This window comes from Scardinius erythrophthalmus (assembly GCF_964197995.2).
Source record: "Scardinius erythrophthalmus genome assembly, chromosome: 8".
Lineage (NCBI taxonomy): Eukaryota > Metazoa > Chordata > Actinopteri > Cypriniformes > Leuciscidae > Scardinius > Scardinius erythrophthalmus.
The window spans coordinates 40,174,762-40,187,858 of record NC_138228.1 but is presented as its reverse complement, the minus strand read 5'-3'; the positions used below and the strand labels follow the sequence as shown (position 1 = coordinate 40,187,858).

At 35.5% G+C, this 13,097-nt stretch overlaps 2 protein-coding genes across 6 annotated transcripts in view; one reads left to right on the top strand and one right to left on the bottom strand.

The window, feature by feature from the left end:
• Window positions 1–4,266, bottom strand: part of trip12 (thyroid hormone receptor interactor 12) — a 72,013-nt gene extending 67,747 nt beyond the window's left edge. For 4 of the 5 annotated variants that reach the window (XM_081372248.1, XM_081372249.1, XM_081372250.1 and 1 more), the window contains exon 1: window positions 4,107–4,266. The gene's annotated coding sequence lies outside the window, so the exon portion shown is untranslated. The remainder of the gene's footprint in view (window positions 1–4,106) is intronic. The other variant, XM_081372252.1, reaches the window with a different exon arrangement.
• A 380-nt stretch (window positions 4,267–4,646) lies between these two features.
• fbxo36a (F-box protein 36a) lies at window positions 4,647–8,813 on the top strand (the record flags this gene model as incomplete). The annotated part of the gene is made up of 4 exons (XM_081371891.1): window positions 4,647–4,742; window positions 5,350–5,458; window positions 5,552–5,724; window positions 8,622–8,813. 4 exons carry the CDS (start codon window positions 4,647–4,649, stop codon window positions 8,811–8,813), a joined length of 570 nt encoding a protein of 189 aa, XP_081228017.1.
• Between the last annotated feature and the right edge of the window lie 4,284 nt (window positions 8,814–13,097).

Sequence of the window (13,097 nt, the reverse complement as noted above, 5' to 3'; positions counted from 1 at the left end):
AAGACAACGCATGTGTATCAGTATATTGGATCCATGCATTATGTCTTAAAGTAACAGCAGTCAAAAACAAAGACTATCACTGAAAATACTAAAAAATCTATCACTGCTCTTGACTGAATAACATTTGTAACTTTAACAAAGATTAATCTAGATTGCGTTTATACAGTGAAGACTGCAGTGTTAATTTACATTTCAAGACTTTATTCAATTTCTGTAAGTAAACTGTATATAACTACTGTTAGATCTACCTGAAAAACTACTTGCTTGTAGTTTGATTATTGGTTCTTTTTACAGACTGTCTTTAATAATGTTTGAAAATAATTATATTTTTTATTTACATAGAATTAACTCATTTGCATTGTTTTTCGCATTCCATGTAAAAAGTCAGGCGAGTAAAATAGAAAAATCTGTGTCTCCCTAGAGGGTTGTTTATTATTTTTCCAAAAAAGGGGAAAACTGTCTGAACAAGCTGTTGCTATTCAAAAACACTAATTGTATCTAAATATTCAGTGGTCTTAAATACGACTCTCCCTACAATTTTGCTTGCTTGACACTACCGCTGGGAGGAGAAACTAATGGTTTTAATTACTTCACCCCAGTTATAACTGACACGAGATCAGCTCAAGTAAACTAAAAATGGTCCTGAAGCCTGCCGAGAGACAGTATAAAGCAGCAAGAGGAACCCTGCCATACAGGAGATACTGTCCTGTCCTTCAATGTGTCCACAATGAATAAATACTTTGACTTTTCATTTAGACTTTTCCTATTTATCCATTAGGAATTGATTGGATCATGAAAATGGTTTCGGAGGTGATTAGATTAGAAAGGGTTTGAAAAATAAGTCAAAAAGGAAATTTGTTTCAGAGGTGGAGCAGGACATCACATTCTAATGAAAGATAAACACTTTTTCTTTTAAATAATGCACTCTGATGAATCATTCACAGTTTCCTTACACAAAACCAGGAACTGTATAAAGGAAATGAGGTCAATTTTGATTTTATGTTGACTTTAACTGGGTGCTCATTTTGAATATATTAAAAATGGTTATTACCTATAGTGTACACTGCTTTCTTTAGTCAATGGGAAGACCATTAAAACTCAGGCAGAACCATCCTTTCTTCACAGCAAGCTTGTTCATCTTCATACTGAACGACTTAAATGTTATCTACATACAACAAATCTAAATGCTACACTTAAAACAAAAAATCTGAATAATGTAAGAAACACCCTCCCCTTCCCAAGCCATATATTCTGGATGTCAAGAAACTTAACTGTCAAACCAAGATTGTCAACTTCCTGTTTAACCCCAATCTTCACCACACCTGTCCCACACTGGACTCATCTTGTTAGCGTGAAGGTAACGGCAAGCGCTATGCGAACTTACCGGCCGCGTGCAAATGCCTCAACCAGCAGCCTAGGGCGACAAGAACGTGGACAATAATGGGTGAAGGAAGGAGGGGGAGGGGGGGAGAGTAAAAAAAAGTTGATTTTAGTCAAATGTGTTATTCCATTAAATGATGACAACGTAAAATTAGAGATGAATTAAATTACAACTGCAGACTAAGGTGGCAGCCATTTTGTTCAGTAATATAATCAAAACTTGATGTCAAATGTCATTCTTTGATATGCAAGACATTTTAGAAACACTAAAACTGCCTGTAATATAAGGATGAGAAATACTGAATGAATAGGCTATACTTAATCACACTCTATATAACCCCTATATGACTTTAGATGAGATTATAAAATGAGGCTCTAACCACATTCAGCTACACTGACGGGGATAGAAGAACACATTTTAACTTAAACTAAGTATGTTTCATGCATTACAACCATAATTGTGCCTCTCCTACTCACTCAAATGAAAAAGGTACAAATTATGTTCACTAATTAGGCATTGTACAAACATCCCACAGATTAAGTATGCTGCTTTTCTATATATATATATATATATATATATATATATATATATATATATATATATATATATGAGGATAATAGATAATTGTGTTGTTTACCGTTCCACTCAAGTGTGCGTCATTAATATAAACAGAGTATACCAATTTCTTTAATAAAATAATATTCACATACAAACGAAATTAAGGTCCGAAAAGAGATCGTGACGCATAAAAACGGTGTCTAGGTCGTCAGCTCGCGAAGTTTTTAAAGACAGCCGTTAACATTCAAATATGATGGATTTGACAGAAAATATGATTATGTTTTGTTCAAACGAGCCTAAAGGCCTTCCTTCTCACAACGACACCACCATTAAAGCTACTTCAGCAACGTCCACGACATTCAAACCACTAAACGTCAAATATACAACACAAACATTTACAGAACCGAACATGAAAAGCGCTAATTTCGACCATAACGCCAAACAATTAACAAACAGCTCAAACATACCCTGAGACTTCTAACGTTACTTCCCTAAAGAGAGGGTGAACTGTTGTCGACGATTAGCAGTTGGATTGCTTCATACGACCATAAAAACGAAACAAACCCATCGCTAGATCCGATCAAGCGCAGTTTGCTGACTGGGAATTGTGCTGCTGTGTGTATTTGGACTGTTGACATGAAAATACGACATGATTATGAAGGCCGTTCTCAGCACAGGCCTGAGCCGATCCTTTTGTTTATTTTGCCCAGTCCATGAAACAAACTCCAATCAGCCTAGACCAGCGCACTGCCCTTACACAACCAAATCACACACAATTTCACCACACAAAAACAAACACGAGCTTAGTTAGTTATAAATAAACTAAATACAGCATGATAAGTTGATTTTCGCACTCCAGGGCCTTACACACCGGTCTCGCGTTTTGTGGCCCTGCAGAGGCGCTTGTGCGAATTCAAAACATCTACGGTGGTTCTGTAAAAATGCTTGGACATCCAAACCTACGTTGCCACGGTTGTTGTAAAACACCACGGTGAATAACACACGACGGGGAGAGATTTTAAGTGAAGTTAACGAAGTCCAGGTGATAATCACGATCAGCTAATGCTAGCCCTCACGCTAGCCATGCTAAGTTGAATAAAACACTCAAAACCATCAGCGTATCTAGCCACTCGCAAATGAACACATTTTTGAGACTGACAAACAGCTTGAACTAGTTTTAAGCGTTGGATAAGAAAAGAGCACGGTTTTGTGTTAAGCTGTCTTTGGTGCTAACTGTTAGCACGGCTAACCGATGCTAATCTGCTGAAGGGACGAAGCGTGACAAGCGATTAACAACAAATAACAGGCATTAATTACATCACCACAAAAAATCATAGTATAATGTGAACATTCAATACAATAGCACTAAAAAGAGGAAGACTGTACCGTTGCTGTCAGTATTTGGCCTACATATAGCAAAGCTAAAGAGCAAAGCCGGTCTCCTGTCGACGTGTATGCGGGCAAGATCAGGTCAAAGTGACTGAAGACGTAAACAAACTACCATCACCAGATACACTAATCAACATTCACCTGAACACGACTGGATACAACAGACAAATCAACACTTGTGATGCATCGAAACTTCCTCATTTAAATTAGACGTTTTGTGACATTACTAACAAATAACGGAGAAATAGAGAGAAACTTGAAATCATTTCTCGTTACCTTCTAACGTTAGTTCGTGGGCCAGAATGTTATTTATCTTAACAGATCTCTAAACTGGCCCATCCCTTAAAAAAAAACTAATAAAATCCCCAGAAAATGAGTCGTCATATACATTGTGCTACTCAGATGCAGGTCTCATCTTTATGGTTATAATGTCCCGAATATTTCTTTCAAAGGGGATGTAAACGAGTCTCAATTCGCTCGCGATATCTCTCCAAAGTTATTAAAAAAGATTCGAGTGGCTTATTGTCTATACCATAATACCAATGCCAAAAAGTGAATATATAACACTGATACATAGACAGAAACAAACAAGGGAAACATGAAAAGGGCTCGAGGGATGACAACTGGAAACCATTTTTTTCTTTCGTCTGGCTTTTCTCACTCAAATTACACGGCTGCTGATTCACACGAAGGGCTCCGATGCGCATAGGACGAAAGACGATCCCCGGACATTGAAGTTACATATACACGTGTATATTTTTGGTGTTATTGTAATTACCTATTTGTTCCAGTGTTGTAGTAGCTGTTAGACACAGTGCAGCAGCAGCAGCTTTACCTTCATCAGCTGAGCGACCTGCGAACTGCCGCATCACATCCGCTCCCACAGCGTTCCGTGCTTCCGCAACGCACTACTTCCAACACTAAAGAACAACGATTATGCCAGCAACCGGCGCGCCGAAGCCTTATCAACCACCGCAACTACGAGAATAACGTTCATTGGAGCTATTGCGACTGGGTTGTGTCACCATTAACCCCGCGCTTTATGAGTGTTTCACTAGTGCATCAGAAACGTACGTCAAGATTTCAGAATATCAATCCGCCGGGTCGTGACCCCTCCAACACCACCATCTTAAAAAACCGTTCACCCTTACATCATTTTGTGTTAACTATTTTTTAAATGATTTTAGACATATGTGTTTCTGTCAAGGCAGATGTGAATATGTAAAATAATAATAATAATAATAAAAAAAACATTTCTGTAGAAAAAGTATCGGTTTTTTGTATACCAGTTGTCATGGTAACAGATAAGCGTCCAAATATGGCATCTCTGCTGGATGAAATTCTGTTTGAAACTGCTGGACAAGGTCCACCTCCCTCTAAAGACTACTACCAGTTTTGTATCACACAAAAAGAGGTATTTAACAGTAGCCTACACAAAATGATAATTCAATTGAGATTACGAAGGGACAAATATTTAAATGTGGTGGTGAATTTTTGCATTAGGTTACCTGAATAGCAAAAACAGCATATTGTCTGCCATGTCTGAAAAGCAAAATTGATTATGCTGTTAAAGTCAGCATGAAACAGAAGTTGCAATTGTCTTTTCTTCCCTATATTGTGATGTACATATCAGAGCAAAACGGCTTCTCGAAAAAGAAAAATGTAGGGCGGGACTTGATTTTGTCCATCGGGAATTGATTGTGGTTTGATATTGGTCAATCTCATGTGAGTGACAGGTTGTCCCGCCCTCGTGCCAGTGGTGACGTCATCAGAGAAGAGATGTCTCTGCAAGAGGGAGGAGAAATTATTGTGATTAAAGATAACAAGGGCACATGGATTTTAAAAAATAAAAATCTGCACGGATGAATCATTTATAATCATTATGTCAATATTCCATAAAAATAAGAATGTAAATTCTTTAACTTTAACTAATATCAGTCATACTAAGATAACAAAACAAAACAAAAGATAAATGTTTATATAGTCATATTAAGCGTTTCATAACTCTTTATTACCAACAGCTTATATGGAGGTGGTGGAAGATTTCAGTCCGAACTGAATTCAGAGGGACAGCACCTGGAGAGATAAAAATGTTCCACCATGACTTTTTGAATGATTCAAAGTTGCAGGGTACCGATCCAGTCTGAGTTATTTTCCAGCTTTACATTTAAATATGTGATCCAACTTGCAATCATGATTTGTGAATGCTATTCCTGATTTTAGAGCGGTTAGCTGTGGTGTTTGGCACCAGGATTCTGGAGTACACTTTGGCTTTGTGTCAAGGGCATTTTGACTACCTGGAACGCTTACCTGACCGACTGCTCCTTAAAATCCTTTCCTTCATGTCCATTCAGGACATTGGCTGTCTCAGCCAAACCTCGAACAGGTTTAAGAAGGTTAGAACAATACTCTGTCCCTTTCTCTGTTTTTTTTTTTTTTTTTTTTTGCTAAATGAAGGTTTCATGTCTATCAAATAATATTTTACATTGTAAAAATGTTGAATCTGTTTTATTATTACTGATCATTGCTAAAGAAAACATCACTATTACTCATAACCCCTAACACTAAGAAGCCTATTAAAGGGATAGTTCACCCGAAATTGAAAATTCTGTCATTAATTACTCCCTCATGTTATTCCAAACCCATAAGACTTTCGTTTATCTATAGAACACAAATTAAACTTTTTTTGATGAAATCCGAGAGCTTTCTGTCCCTCCGTTGACAGCTAAGCAACTGACACTTTGACGCTTCAAAAAGTTCATAAAGAGATCGTAAAACTAATCCATATGAATTGAGCGTTTTAGTCCAATTTTTCTGAAGAAACTCAATCGCTTTACATGATGAACAGATTTAATTTAGGCTTTTATTCACATATAAACATTGATCAGTGAACATAAACAGAAGCTCAACTGAACCTGCTTGACATTCGAGAACAATCCTCATTGGTTCTTGCAGAAGCTCAAACATGCTGCGTAACATGAGAATGAATCTCATTGGTTCTTGAGGAAGCTTAAACGTGCTGCTTAAAGGGATGGTCTGGATTAAAATTAACCTAGGGTCCTTTGCACCATGACCTCGAGCCAAACACCCCCAGAAGCCTTTTTTCCCTTGGTCGAACATTATTAAATTTAGAACTAATTAAGATATATCTCTAAATAAACTCTAACTTTAATAATGTTCGACCAAGGGAAAAAAGGCTTCTGGGGGTGTTTGGCTCGAGGTCATGGTGCAAAGGACCCTAGGTTGATTTTACTCCGAACCATCCTTTTAACATGAGAATGAATCTCATTGGTTCTTGAGGAAGCTCAAACGTGCTTCGTAACTTGAGAATGAATCTCATTGGTTCTTGCAGAAGCTCAAACATGCTACGAAACATGAGAATGAATCTCATTGGTTCTTGAGGAAGCTTAAACGTGCTGCGTAACATGAGAATGAATCTCATTGGTTCTTGAGGAAGCTTAAACGTGCTGCGTATCTTGAGAATGAATCTCATTGGTTCTTGGGGAAGCTCAAACGTGCTGCGTATCATGAGAATGAATCTCATTGGTTCTTGGGGAAGCTTAAACGTGCTGCGTATCATGAGAATGAATCTCATTGGTTCTTGAGGAAGCTTAAACGTGCTGCGTAACTTGAGAATGAATCTCATTGGTTCTTGAGGAAGCTCACAAGTGCTGCGTAACATGAGAATGAATCTCATTGGTTCTTGCAGAAGCTCAAACATGCTGCGTATCATGAGAATGAATCTCATTGGTTCTTGCAGAAGCTCAAACATGCTTCGTAACTTGAGAATGAATATCATTGGTTCTTGCAGAAGCTCAAACATGCTGCGAAACATGAGAATGAATCTCATTGGTTCTTGAGGAAGCTTAAACGTGCTGCGTATCATGAGAATGAATCTCATTGGTTCTTGAGGAAGCTTAAACGTGCTGCGTATCTTGAGAATGAATCTCATTGGTTCTTGGGGAAGCTCAAACGTGCTGCGTATCATGAGAATGAATCTCATTGGTTCTTGGGGAAGCTTAAACGTGCTGCGTATCATGAGAATGAATCTCATTGGTTCTTGAGGAAGCTTAAACGTGCTGCGTAACTTGAGAATGAATCTCATTGGTTCTTGGGGAAGCTCAAATGTGCTTCGTAACTTGAGAATGAATCTCATTGGTTCTTGAGGAAGCTTAAACGTGCTGCGTAACATGAGAATGAATCTCATTGGTTCTTGGGGAAGCTCACAAGTGCTGCGTAACATGAGAATGAATCTCATTGGTTCTTGGGGAAGCTCAAACGTGCTTCGTAACTTGAGAATGAATCTCATTGGTTCTTGCAGAAGCTCAAACATGCTGCGTAACATGAGAATGAATCTCATTGGTTCTTGCAGAAGCTCAAACATGCTGCGAAACATGAGAATGAATCTCATTGGTTCTTGGGGAAGCTCAAACGTGCTTCGTAACTTGAGAATGAATCTCATTGGTTCTTGCAGAAGCTCAAACGTGTTGCTTAACACAAGAATGAATCTCATTGGTTCTTGAGGAAGCTCAAAAGTGATGCGTAACGTGAAAGAATCTCATTGGTTCTTGGGGAAGCTCAAAAGTGATGCGTAACATAAGAAAGAATCTCATTGGTTCTTGCAGAAGCTCAATAGTGCTGCGTAACATGAGAATGAATCTCATTGGTTCTTGGGGAAGCTCAAACGTGTTGCTTAACACAAGAATGAATCTCATTGGTTCTTGAGGAAGCTTAAACGTGCTGCGTAACATGAGAATGAATCTCATTGGTTCTTGGGGAAGCTCAAAAGTGATGCGTAACATAAGAAAGAATCTCATTGGTTCTTGCAGAAGCTCAAAAGTGCTGCGTAACATGAGAATGATCCTCATTGGTTCTTGCACATCAAGTGAACATGCTTGAGCTTCATATACCACCACTGATGTGTGAGTTGATGGATTATATGTGAATAAAAGCCTAAATTCAAACTATTCATCATATAAAGCAATTGTGTTGCTTTAGAAAATTAGGTCTAAAACACTCAATTCATATGGATTAGTTTTACAATCTCTTTATGAACTTTTTGAAGCGTCAAAGTATCAGTTGTGTAGCTGTCAACTAATTTAATCTAAAAATAGCTTAATTTGTGTGAAGATGAACAAAAGTCTTACAGGTTTAGAACGACTTAAGGGTGAGTAATTAATGACAAAATATTTTGGGTATAGTATAAATATTATACTAACCCTTTAAACTTTGTGCTACAGAAATTATAGAGTGTGTGATATGTGTTTTTATGTAAATGTACATGTGTGTTCAGATATGTAACTCAGAGGAGATCTGGAAGCAGACTGTCATGGCTCATTGTGATATGATTTCTGAAGACATGGAAATGCTGGCGAAAGCCATGGGTTGGAAGAACATCTTCTTTAAGTTTTATTACAAACAAGAACATGGCAACATGGCCTGTCCTGCAGAGGCAGAAGATAAAGCCAATACTGCATCTCCATGAGCTATTAAATACAACTCTCAATCTACAAGACAATTAAAATGATCTCAAAGTGTGCATTAATTTACTACTTCTGTATTTTAATGCTTGCAGTTATTGATTAAAGACAAGTTTATGACACATTCAAATGAAATCCTATGCTGAGTGCCAAAATATTAAAGCATTACTTTGAAATTATTAATGTATGCAATACATAGTTATATATTTTTTATTAGTAATTCGTGTAATTCGTAAATCGTCTTCTTTTTTTTCTTTTGTTTTTTTTAGAACATGATCGAATTATTCACCCAGTATAACAGCACGTCTCTGATTGACTATTTGGCTCTTTTCATTAACTGCAGTGTGGAAAGTGACCAGCAGATGGCGCGCGTTAATAAAGTGCCTGCATGTGCAAAACCAATGCAACATACTTTCACTGTAGATGGTCGAAATAAATCACTCAATTTTATCAATTCCTTGCTTTAATTCCTTAATTTAATTCCTCAAGTGGTTTTGAAACGGAAAGTCTTGAGTATTTCTTTTTTATTTAGATTGCCTAGTTAAGGAATGTTTTTTATTTAGTTTTAAAAATAAGCTATACAACATTCAAAGGCAGTTAATTTTGTGTAGACACATATGGGGCGCCGTTTGTAAAGCGGCTCACGCTGAAAATAACAGCAACATTTTGTCACATTTAGCTTCAAACAATGTTTAAAAAACTGGTATGAGTTTTTGACGGTCACTTTTTACCACATTTACAACAATATTTGTCAACTTAGAGATATTTTAAATAGTTAAATCTAAATATTAAATGTTACACCTAAATGTTAAATATTAAATCTAAATGCTAAATCTAAATGTTAAATCTAAATCTAAATGTTAAATCTAAATGTTAAATGTTAAATCTAAATCTAAATGTTAAATCTAAATATTAAATCTAAATCTAAATGTTAAATCTAAATGTTAAATCTAAATATTAAATCTAAATCTAAATGTTAAATCTAAATGTTAAATGTTAAATCTAAATCTAAATGTTAAATCTAAATATTAAATCTAAATCTAAATGTTAAATCTAAATGTTAAATCTAAATCTAAATGTTAAATCTAAATCTAAATGTTAAATCTAAATGTTAAATCTAAATCTAAATCTAAATGTTGAATCTAAATCTAAATGTTGAATCTAAATGTTTTGGGTGAAACTAAATATTTAACTAATATGCAAATTCAAAATGCCGGAAGTGCCAAAATAAAAGCGCGAGGTGGTCAGTGTGTGTTTATAGCATGGTTTATAGTGTCAAATAACGAATAAAAACCATCTCATAATAATAACTATAATATAACGATAATAACTTCCTAAAATAATAAACACGTTTGGAGAAACTGTAGAGTCTCGTGATGACAGAGCGATGACATGACATTCAGTCAAAGTGAGCCCCCTCGTGGCTGGCTATTATGGCTACAGGTCATAAGTCCCGCACTTTTCATAAAAGTGACACTAGCCTACTCTTCAAATACAGTTTCTCCAAACGTGTTTATTATTTTAGGTAGTTATTATCACGATAATCTATGTCCAAGAGTCCATTTCCTCGGATGAGATGGTTTTTATTCGTTATTTGACACTATAAACCATGCTATAAACACACACTGACCACCTCGAGCTTTTATTTTGGCACTTCCTGTTACCGGCATTTTGAATTTGCATATTAGTTAAATATTTAGTTTCACCCCAAACATTTAGATTCAACATTTAGATTTAGATTTAACATTTAGATTTAGATTCAACATTTAGATTTAACATTTAGATTTAACATTTAGATTTAGATTCAACATTTAGATTTAGATTTAGATTTAACATTTAGATTTAACATTTAGATTTAGATTTAACATTTAGATTTAACATTTAGATTTAGATTTAATATTTAGATTTAACATTTAGATTTAGATTTAACATTTAACATTTAGATTTAACATTTAGATTTAGATTTAATATTTAGATTTAACATTTAGATTTATATTTATATTTAACATTTAGATTTAGATTTAACATTTAGATTTAGATTTAGATTTAGCATTTAGATTTAGATTTAGCATTTAGATTTAACATTTAATATTTAGATTTAACTATTTAAAATATCTCTAAGTTGACAAATATTGTTGTAAATGTGGTAAAAAGTGACCGTCAAAAATTCATACCAGTTTTTTAAACATTGTTTGAAGCTAAATGTGACAAAATGTTGCTGTTATTTTCAGCGTGAGCCGCTTTACAAACGGCGCCCCATAGACACATACAGCTAAATAAAAATAAAATTCACTGAACTCACATTGTCCCTGAGACGTAGACACACCATATGGGGTAATTTGTCACAATAGAAGCTGGTGTTTATTAACATTGATTTGAGAAAATTAAAATATATTTGTAAAAATATTTGTATTGAAATATAATAGGCTATATCATTTAATGGCTTTTCAGCACTGCGAAAACCATATGAAACATAAAGGCCTGGTTTCACAAACAGGGCTTAAATTAAGCCAGAATTTGGCCTTAGTTTAAATAGGTTTTATAAATGTGCCTTAAAAATGACTGGTGTGCATCTTGAGACAAAATAATGGCACTGAGATGTTTTAGGATATGTCATTGCAAGTTGCTTTCAGTTAAAACTGTTCAAACATGCATTTCAGTCTGCGACTAGGTTTAAGCCTTGTCTGTGAAACCGTTTTTTTTTTTTTTTTTTAATCTTTCTGCAGCTTGAATTCATAGCTTGAATCACTCAGCCAGTAAGTGGTGGCACGTGACTGTCTTACTGAGTGATTTGATGAACAATTCTCTTCAACCATTCAAAAACGAAACAGCATCTCGGAGTCGCAGCGGTTGTTGTAAGTTACTTAATAATAATATCTTATTTATCGAACTATGTTTAAAAGTAATCATATTCACAGTAGTGCTGTAGTAGGCTACTGAATATTTGCAGGGCTATGTTTACAGCCAAATCTGTCGTGTTGATTAAAGTTACCACTCATTATCGTGTGATAAATTGCAACACGTGACAGATTTTCCATTTGCCTTTTCGGTTAAAATTTCTGGTAAAATCTTCATTATATAGCCTCTTCTCTGTCAATGATATTTATTTATTTATTTGATCACTTACCCAGCAGTTATATATAGCCTATATATGATAGCCTACTGGGAATCTAAGACCGTTTTGGACGGAGTGTCTGAGAGTGTTTGAAACCACCAGCATACAAAACTAGTGACACTCATTTGGCAACTAGAGTCAAAACTAGTAAATTACATAAAACCCTTGTTTTGCTGGTTGTCTTTTTAGTAACACTTCAGTTTACAGTGCCCTTGTCACACTTAGAGCTGCCAACTCTGAATCATTCAGCGTGAGACTCACGCAAATGGCCCTTTCCACACGCTCTCAGGCCACTCACTCACACAGAGAAAAACTGCAAACCAAAGAGGACACCGACAGACAAGACAGAGCGGGTTACTATTGATATGAAACAAATTCTCAGCTCTCAGATTCTGTCAATTTTATTACCAAATTCAAACAATAAATAGGCTACCGTTTTGGCGCTTTTAAATGTGACAGATCGAGCGTTCAAGCGGCACGTGAACCGATCATCTATCTTATTTACTAGCCTACTAGTTCATAGTAAATAAACACGAATGAATAATAGGTAGGCCTATGTTGAAAGATTCAGTACAACTTACTGAAATGTATATGCCTCATACATAATATCGACCTATCAGTGTTTTTCAACCGTGGAAAGAGGTCAATAAAATAGCTGGAGGTTACATTTACCTCAGGGAAGCCATTACATGAGCACGTAAGTTGGCTAGAAAAACGTGTATTTTATAATGTATTTAGTATTGGTATAAATGAGCCATTTGCTAAATATGTGCCCTATATTACATATTTAAGTTGTTGTTGTAGGCTAGGCTACTAATAAAAACCGCATTAGGCCTAGCCTATAATTATACCAGCTGACAGGGGTCTCTGTAGCCTATGTTTACAGCATTAAGTGAGATTTTATTTCTTCAGAAAAATTAACTGTACCTACTATGTATTGAAATTTAATCAAGATCGGAATACAACCACAATAATTAAATTGAAATTGTAAAATTTGTATCAAGCAATAATAAAAGCATTAGCCTATAACAATTATTGCACCATGCTGTCACTGAACTTAATACAATTATGTTTAGTTAGGCTACCAAATGTTTTGACAATCACAATAGCCTACACTTATTGTTTGTGATTCAAGTTTTTTTTCTTTTTTCGTGTCTAATTATTTACTCATGTG